We start from the raw sequence: 9,254 nt of genomic DNA on the forward strand, positions 1-9,254 counted from the left end.
CTAGTTTCTACCTGACAAACAAGGCTTCTTCCCCTGTCACCTCCTGCTCAGACGCACCACTCCACCAAGAACCCTTGGCTCCCGAGCTCGGGCTGAGACCACTGCAGAGGCTCACTGTCCTCCACATCTGACAGATCACCTCAAGGTTTTCCCTGAAACACTGAGTCTTTGACCTCATTTCCCACTAAAAATCAGTCAACAAGCCGGTTCTGGGAAATTCCAGCCCCAGGGAAACAGTGTGTTGACTGAAAGAGTCCTGGCATCTGCTGGGCTGATGTGAGCTCAGGAGGGCACTGGAGGCAGATGTGTGTGGACGTGGAAAAGGAACTCTCACTTCAGATTTCTTTTTCCTCTGTCTCTCTTTTTTTTTATTCTAAATAAAAACCACACTTTGTGCTGAACAATGGAATATAAAAGAATCAGATGTACGAGTTTAGACGTCTACCATTTGGGGGAAAAGGTTTACAAAATATACAAAACTTTACAGCAGATAGTAAACACTTAAATATTAGGAGGTCAGTACTTCTTAACTTAATGGAAGGACTTAGACAGCGACGACTTCTTTGCTTCACGAGAGATTTGAGCTACTCCAGGTGGGGTGGGTGGGGACTGGCAGAGGGGAAATGTCAGGATCACTGCCACGGGGGCCATCTTCTTTGACTTTGATCATGACAGATCATCACACTGAGAGGGAGGCTGTGCACCTGCTTTCTGTCTCACCTGATGCAACTGGGACCGTACACACTCCCAGACAGACAGAGACCACTTAATAGGGCCCACTCCCATGCCAACAAATTCAGTGTCCATCTATAGAGGGATTTAAATTCACTTTCAAGGTTGAGTAGTCTGGGGACTGCTGGAGAGCACAGCAGGAAGCCAGAAAAAGGAAAATAATCAGTAGCAAAGCCCTGCCTGGGTATAACGTTCTGAGGCTTATAGGTCTGCCCTGTAGATAAAGGGCTAGGGATAGGTCACAATAAAGTAAAATATATTCTCACCTATGTCTTATTTTTAGGGTCACCTGACCCCACCAGCACCTTGTTTCTTCTAGCTATGAACTGTGGGAACTCCACAGAACCCTAAACTCTAGAACCAAATAATGAGGTTCATTTGGTAGGGCCTTCTGGCATCTGTGGCATTGGGGAGCGGTCAGAGGACACCAGCATCCGTGCACACGTCCTCTGGCCACAAGAAGCACACGCTGTGAATGCCAGTGTGCTACATCAACACTACAATTTTCCCTTAGGAAACAGGCCAGGGATGTCCCCAAGTCTGGCCTAATGTTCTTCAAATAGCCAACTAGACACTCCTAATAATTGCTGGACGAGAGTTCTGAACATTATACAGATGGTTCTGAGTGCAGACCAAAAAGGGGGGAAGGAAAGTTCGGGGGGGGGGGCAAGCAAAGATGGAGCACTCAAAGGTCAAAGGGAACTCTACAGGATACAGCAGGGAATCCAAGGGGTTGGGGTAAAATCAAATGGGTGTTAAGTTAAAAATTCAAACTAAAGTCAACACTTCCCACCGGTGTCACTGCCAGGTAATGCTGCGAGTCTCGTCAAGAAGGATGAGCCAGCTGCAGGGAAAGCAAATACAACTTCACACAGAAGGGGACACAGCACAAACGTGGGGTTACCCGAAGAGGCATGGTTTGGGCAATGAGCCTTGTGGGCTACTGGTCCCAACTGCTACATGTCTGACTGGGACCAACTGGACCTCCCTGATCAATTAACCTGAAGGGATCAGAAGATACAGTTTGTGTTTTAGTGATCCAAGGGCAAAACTTCAAAGATCTGCTTTTTGGTTTATGGCAAAAAGGGAAAACTTCACAGTTTCAGGATAAGTACACAGACCACCCAGCATCCACAAGGCCATGTGCCAACGAACCTGTCTCTAGTCAACACACACTCCTCAGCAGCAGTCTAGGGGGAGAGTCAGAAAGCTCAGCAGATCTACTGTGTAAACTGTAAGTCAGAAACCGGGTTCAGATGCTGAGGGGTATCCCAAACTGTCGGAGCTGCATCATTCGGACCCTCAGGAAGGCCTAGGCACCGACTCACCGGCCGGCACAACTGTGTACTGCTTTGGTTTACCTGTGTCTTAAAGATATGTATGGGAGGCGCCCCATGTCGGAAGAATAAAACACTGTGCAAAAATCTTCTTCCTGTGACTGATCTGGGTTTGTTCTGCTAGAGACTATACTTGCAGAAACTGTGCTGCTTAGAAGGCCTGGCACACTCTCTCCTAGTCACATCCCTGCTCTCCTCTCCACAGCCATAACCCTCCGTTGAAATGTGGCTCCTTGCTTGAGAGAAACTAATTTTCCTAAAGCCACTTATCGAAAAGAGATGCTGGGTAGTGTGTATACAAAACAAAAAAAATAAAATAATAATAATAAAATAAATATTAATGTCTAGAAAGGCTTTGTGAGTTAATTAAAACCACTTGCTTATGAAACAGCCCAGAGTGCTGCTGAGTCCCACTGGGGGCAGTGTCGGAGGCAGGGCCCAAAATTAGGGACTCTTAGAGCTCACCTGAGCGGGGTGAGGTAGTATGAGCTACTGAAGTGCCTCTTAGAAGTATGCAAGATCAAGGGTCCTCTCCAGCCTTTTTTGGGCAAGACCACCTTCATAGACTAAGAATGGAGCCAAACAGCCTTGCAGAAGGCTTAAGCCAGCTGCCATCCAAGAGCGCCCCCTGGGGGTGATGCAATGACAGATCAGGATAATTCCAGCAGGTCGAAGGTGAACTGCCAAACTCCCACACGGTGAACCACCAAGTAAACAAGTTACCCAACTGGGACAGTCAGGATGTACACCCTGCTGTATGCCACAGTGACTCAGGTTCCTTTACTCCCGAAGGGCTCAAGATCCACCACCAACTCACACGGTCTTCTCCTCTACACTGCAGGTCAAACCGTCCTGAGTGGGGGACGCGGTGTAAATTAAGGCAAGACTGCTGCTGCCTGAGCCAACTCCTCCTTGCCCAGGAGACGCAAGGTCAGGGAGCCAGAGGGCAGACAACTACGCTGTGGTGGCCCTCTGCCCTCCCTGCTCTTGACAGGTTTGACATCAGGGTTATCACTCAAAAAAACGTGTTTCTTTGGAAATGAGGAGAAAGGCAGGCCCTTCCTTCCATCCACCCAGGCTGCACCGGCTGGCAGCACCGTGGGAACCATGGGATAACCAAAGCTTTCCAACCTAAACGGAAAGCGTGGTCCCCAGTTTGGATCTAGCTGCCAAGAGATTATCACCGTCCAATCAGGAGATCCGAGCTGTGGAGCAAGTAGTGCCCTCCCCTCCTGACACCTTGCCCTTGCTGAGGAGGGCGTGGGAACCCGAGATGAACTGCCTTGCTGCTAGTCCCTTCTGAATGACCACATTCCCCAAACCTTCTCATAGCCGTGGTCCCGCCAAAGACTGGCGGTCACAGCCACAGTGAAAACCCCATCGAGTGAGGCTGGTGGTCGGACTCTTAGCAGCATAAAACCTATCGGTAAACTAAAACTAGAGAAACTGGCAAAGGGGACCGAGTTAACACGGCCACTTGACTAGATCCTAAAGCCAGCCTCAAAATCATCAAGACGCAGCCCTCTGTGGGCAAGAATAGGTACGGAGGTAAATGTAACGGGGCTGCTGCCTCTCGAAAGCAGTAACAGCTTATGTGCTATTTCTTCTCTCAACACAACACAGACAAGGCAAACTGTAGCGTCAGCTGGGGAGGGACCAACAGCCTTTAGAAGGTCACTATCCCAGCTGCTACCTGGGAGCGCCCTCTGGCCCTGCTGGTTCCCAGTCAGCTGTCTGGGTTCTTTTCAGCCTCTTTGGAATGTATAATGTACATGAAGGTCTGCTCGATGGTGAAGTCGGGTGGGAGGCTGCCTTTGTGCACCCCGACATGTTTACTCATAAGGTTAAGGGTGGAACTGTAATGGCCACAGACGGTGCAGCGGTACATGAGCGCCCCCGAGTGCGTCTTGAGGTGGCACTTGATGGTCGAGCGGCCTCGGAAGAACTTGTGACAGACCTTGCACTGGTAAGGCTTCTCACCCGTGTGGATCCGCCGGTGGTAGTTGAACTCGCTTGTGTGGGCAAACCGTTTGCCACAGACCTTGCAGCTGTACTTACTGTTCCCAGGCTGGCCCTGCAGAGCCAGCTCCTCGCTCAGGAACTCCTCGGTGGGCAGCTTGCGCTTCTGGAGGGCTAGGTGTGGCAGCCCCAGGCCCGGCCGCGCGTCCAGGCCACCGCCGCACTTGTGCTGGCTGACGTGGTAGCGGTAGGCTGCCTCAGACCTGAAGCTCTGGCTGCATAGGTGGCAGCGGAACAGAGCATCCTCCAGGCTCTGGTGCACCACCATGTGCTTCTCCAGGAGGTGCCAGTCTACAAAGCTACTGGCACAGACGGAACAGGAGAAGACGGAAATGCCCAGATGGGAGAGCGTGTGCCACATGAGGCTGCACAGGTTGAGGTGGCGCTGATCGCATACGCTGCAGGCCTGGCCCTTCAGGTTCACATGCTCCAAGATGTGGCCTCTGACCATGTGGAAATCTTTGGCCAATGCTTTCCCGCAGGCAGCACATTTCAACTCTTGGGCGGCTGCTCCTGGAAAGAGACCCAGTTTCCCAGACAGGGGTTCATTAGGGTGGACGATGACGTTGTTCTCAAATATCCCATCCCGCCGGTGCAAGGTCAGCTGCCACTGGGTGAAGAACTTCGTCTCACACATATCGCAGGAAAACAGGAAAATGCCGATGTGAGACAGAACATGGGTCACCCGGGAGTTTCGGTCCTGGAAATGGGTCTCGCAGACCTTGCAGTTGCCTGTGAGCAAGTCCACATGGTCCCGAGCGTGCTGCCGTATCAGCTGAATGTTGGGCTCTAGAACTTTCTTGCATACCTGGCAGGGCATGGCCTTATTCTCCCGGTGGTCACTGTCACCGAAAGCCAATTCGTCCTCGCTGTCATCACTCAACTCAATCACCTCCTCCGTGGTCCCGATGTCTTCAGCCGGGTCCTCAAACTGCAGATCATCGTCCCCCAGGTCCTCCAGCTGGAGCTCACCCATCTGCCCAAAGCCTGGATCTCTGGAGTGGTCGCTATTACTCAGACAGGGATTGGCCTGGCTCGTAATGTCTGCGGCACTATCAGAGGCAAAGAAGTTGCTTTTACTGAAGTCTCCATTGCTTTGAACTTTGTATGGCTGGCAAGAACTCGCGCTGGTTTGGATGCCTGTGCTGACTGTGCCTAGGACTGGTGCTGGGGTCACCATACTAGGAACAGATGTGAAGGGAACAGGGGCATCGTGGTCTTCTGACTTTGGTGGCAGTGGTAGTTGTGGCAGGGGCAAGCTAGGACTGGTGTCACCTGCAACACCCCGTTGTTCTTCCTCTTTATAGCTTCCTCCTGCATCAGTGGGCAGCACATAGTTTCTATCAGGACCGAAGTGCTCCCCACTCCCCCGGAGCTCTCCCAGGGGGTGGGTGGGATCTACCGAAGGACAACTCAGAGTGACACACTGGCTGTCGCTGGTGCTGGTCAAGGACTTGGCTACTGCGGTGCTCTCCAGGTCGGGGAAAGTGGAATGGCAGGCTCGAAGCAGGTCCTCCATACCCAGGCGCTCAGCAACCTCATAGATGACCCCAACGTTGATCAGGTCTGTGAAGAGCTCAGACGTGTACACAAAGCTCAGGATCTTCTCAAAGTTGGCAGGAGTAATGAAGTCCACCACGTAGGTCCGGGCGGCATCTAGCCCGGTGTTTAGGAAGAGGTTCTGGAAGTAGCCGGCTGCGCAGGCCAGCACAGCTTTGTGGGCAGGGAAGGAGCGGCTCCCCACCACGATGGTGACATCGCACATGGTCTCTGACAGCCGGCACTTGTTGAGTTCCTTCAGCAGGTTGTTGGGGTGGTTGCTGCTTTGCAGTTTGATCCTCATGCCCATTTTAGCAGCTCCTAGGAAGTTGCCTCTGTATCGGTAAGGTCAATCTGTGGGCAAGACAAGATAGCGAAACATCCCTAAAAAAGGGGGCTCTGTGCAGGGGAAAAACACAACCATCCTCAAAGTGTCCTAGCCGAATGAATGGAAACTGAAGCCAAAGAAAACAAAGGGGAAATGGTCTTCACCCTGCACGTACCTAACTACAGAACCACCATGACAAACCCAAAGGGATGAGGAAAAAACCAACTAGCTTGATCTTAAAAGTCTAAGGAGTTGGGATTGGAGAGACAGCTCAGCAGCTAAGAGTATCTGCTGTTCATGTAGAGGATCCAGGTTTCATCCCCAACATCTGCATGTCTACAACTCTAGGTGTAGGGGATCTGACACCTCCTTCTGACTTCTTCCGGTAACAGACACACACATGCAGGAAGGCAAACACTCATCCACACAAAACAAATAAATAAATTCATTAAATAAAAAAACCTTAAGAGGCTGGGTACAATAGTATATACCCAGAATTCTAGCACTTGGAAGGCCGGGGTAGGAATATCAGGAGTTCTAGGATAGCCTAGTACAGACGGTACATTTTAAAAAGAGGGGAGTAAGTTATGGGGGTCTAGCTAGGAATCTTCCAACTGAGTCAACTACCAAAGCAGCAGGTCTTATCTAACTTCTTCCTAAATAAAGTTTTTTTTCCGTCATTAAATCTATTCTCTCCCCTCACAATGCCAAATGCCACAAATATACCTGAACGCCATTGTCAACGTTCCATTGGCTGCTGAGGAAGACGTAACGGCTGCCCCTTCAGGTGTCTGCTATAGTCCTCAAACAAACCTCTCAACTCTTTTTTTTTTTCCTCTCTCCTTTTTGAGATCTTAGGTAGCCCGTGCTGACTTTGAAACTGCTGGTACTAAGAATGGTCTTTATCTCATTAAGATCCTCTTGCCTCCATCTCTGAGATGCTAGATTACAGACATGAGCCACCAGACCCAGTTCAAAATCTCACTCTTGAATCCCCATCTCGCCCTTCATGCCCTACTTGCCTATTCTCTGGCCCTTCCCAGACCCATTTGGCATGCTGATTTCTCACCGTTACTGTATTCTGTGGATAATGCTAAACTCATAACTAAAGAGAACAGAACGGTGGTATTTAACATTACTTAAGTACTTAGGTACGCTGTATCTGTCTTTACCAGCCGTACAGTAACAACTGGATGCCTTAAGCGAGGGGAAGATTCCTTCAAGTGTTTTTAGCGTCACTTTTTCCCCCTTTCGGGTCTTGCACACCTCGGAGGAGCAGCTAGTCACAAGCCTGTGTGTGTTGCACAACTCGCCCAGAGCAGCACAGCCCCTTTCTCCATCGCACCAGGTTCTACCAACAATTCCCAACTTTTCCCGGGGCCCAGCACTCGTCCGAGTATTGTTGGGTACCGACCACGCGTCTCCCGTGGGAGGCTCCGGGCACCCTGTGGGTCTGCAACTTGCAAGGAGTGCGCCCCCAACCAACGGTCTGCGGGCGCCGCGGTCTCCCCGCGATCCGCCGGGGCAGGGGCAGCACCGCCGGGAGGGCGCACCTCGGTCGCCGCACACAGCGCGGGCTGCCCCCGTGCGAGCCAGGCCCGGCGCCGCGGGAGCCGGCCGAGCGGAGGCCCGGGAGACGCGGCCCGGCCGCCGGGAGGGAAGGCAGGGCCGGCCGGAGACACACCGGCGGGGCGCGCCCAGCCAGGGCGACAGAAAGGCCGAGCCGGAGTCCCGCAGGACCCGACCGCGCTTACCCGGCTCCGCGGGGCCCGAGCACCATCGCCGCCGCCGCCTCACACAAAGGCCCCGGCCCGCCGTGCCCGGCCCGACGAGGAGGCGGCGCCGCCGGCCGCGGCCAGACTCTCCATCCGCCGAGCCGCTCGCCGCGCCGGCCCGGGCCGCCCCCGCCGCCCGGCCCGCAGCGCCCCCCGCCGTCCCGGAGGAGGCAGCGCCCCCCGCCGCACGGCCCGCAGCGCCCCCCGCCGTCCCGGAGGAGGCAGCGCCCCCCGACGGCCGGGCGGAGCCACGAGCCCACGCCAGCCCCTCGCCCTGTCGCCTGGGGAGTGAAAAGCAGGTTTGAGCCTGTCCCCCAACAGCCTCACAAAAAGTTGTGCTCCTGTTCCGTTAATTTGCGACTCCGGCGGGCTTTCTGAGGGCACGGATCTGTGGTGTTGCAGGAACCCCTGTTTGGTCTTTTGTTTTGTCCTGCACAGGCGATTATAGGCGCCTTCTAAAACCGGTGTGTGTGCACGGGTGCAGATGTGTGGATGAGGGGCCTGTAGCCAGCTAAGTCAGTCAACAGCGTCTCATGGGAGGGAGGGAGAATTGAAAAGGAAAAAAAAAAAAAAAAAAAAAAAAAACGACAAAAGTATAACATGACTCCAGCCAGTGCTGAGGCTAAAACAGCTTTATTCTCCCCAGTCCGCTTTTATATCAATCTACGTATATCCAAAAAAACATGGCCAGTTCTTAAGTCAAAGACAAAGTAATCAAGCAAAAAAGTAAACAAGGAGATCACACAAGATAGTAAGCAAAAAGATCACATATGGTAATAATTAAGCAAAGTAGCAAACAAAGCCCCATGGCCTTTGTTTCTAATATTCTTATCTGAGCCTACTTCCTTGTAGGAGCCCAGTGACAAATGCCAAATTCCTAGACGGGGCACCAAAAGCTCTCAGCAAGGGCTGATGATTAACGAATGGAGTATTTCAGATTAGATCCCTGAGAAGCTCTTCAGATGGTCCAAAGCTGACCCCTGCCATCTTTATAGATGGCCAGATGGAGTCACAGAATTCCCTGGACCGTGGCAACCCAGGTCAGTTCCAAAACTGGTCTGTGCCCCGTCTAGAATTCGGTCGCTGGTCTCCGCCTTCTTCTGAATCCACTCATCAAATGATCCTGCTCAAGACTAGCCATAAAATCAAAAGTCCCTGCCTACATACATCCTTACACAGCCTGGACAGCCCAGTCTGGCTCCTCCCCAGGGAAGAAGCCTACCGCCTTCCCATCCTGCCTGAGGAGAGGGGACAGCTAGGCCTTGTTTCTCACGGCCAAGTCCAGCCAACCGGCTATGTTAAGCCTACTTCTTTCTGTCTGTCTCTCTCTTTCATATCTGCAAAACAAACCTTCCCTTTGGGGGCTGGAGAGATGGCTCAGTGGTTAAGAGTACTGACTGCTCTTCCAGAGGACCTGAGTTTAATTTTCCCAACATACATGCAGGCACAATGCTGTATACATAAAAATGTATTATAGAACTAAATCTTTTAAAACAGAAACAATCAAGGAAACGCCTTCCTTTC

General features: G+C 52.2%; 1 protein-coding gene across 1 annotated transcript; it reads right to left on the minus strand.

Annotated features, from left to right (window-relative positions):
• Positions 1-252: 252 nt before the first annotated feature.
• Positions 253-7,814, minus strand: ZBTB39 (zinc finger and BTB domain containing 39). The gene is made up of 2 exons (XM_080935967.1): positions 7,710-7,814; positions 253-5,981 (listed from the first exon to the last, which is right to left on the minus strand). Exon 2 carries the CDS (start codon positions 5,935-5,937, stop codon positions 3,796-3,798), a length of 2,142 nt encoding a protein of 713 aa, XP_080792093.1. The 5' UTR covers positions 5,938-5,981; positions 7,710-7,814; the 3' UTR covers positions 253-3,795.
• Between the last annotated feature and the right edge of the window lie 1,440 nt (positions 7,815-9,254).

Source organism: Micromys minutus (genome assembly GCF_963924665.1).
Source record: "Micromys minutus genome assembly, chromosome: 22".
Classification (NCBI taxonomy): domain Eukaryota; kingdom Metazoa; phylum Chordata; class Mammalia; order Rodentia; family Muridae; genus Micromys; species Micromys minutus.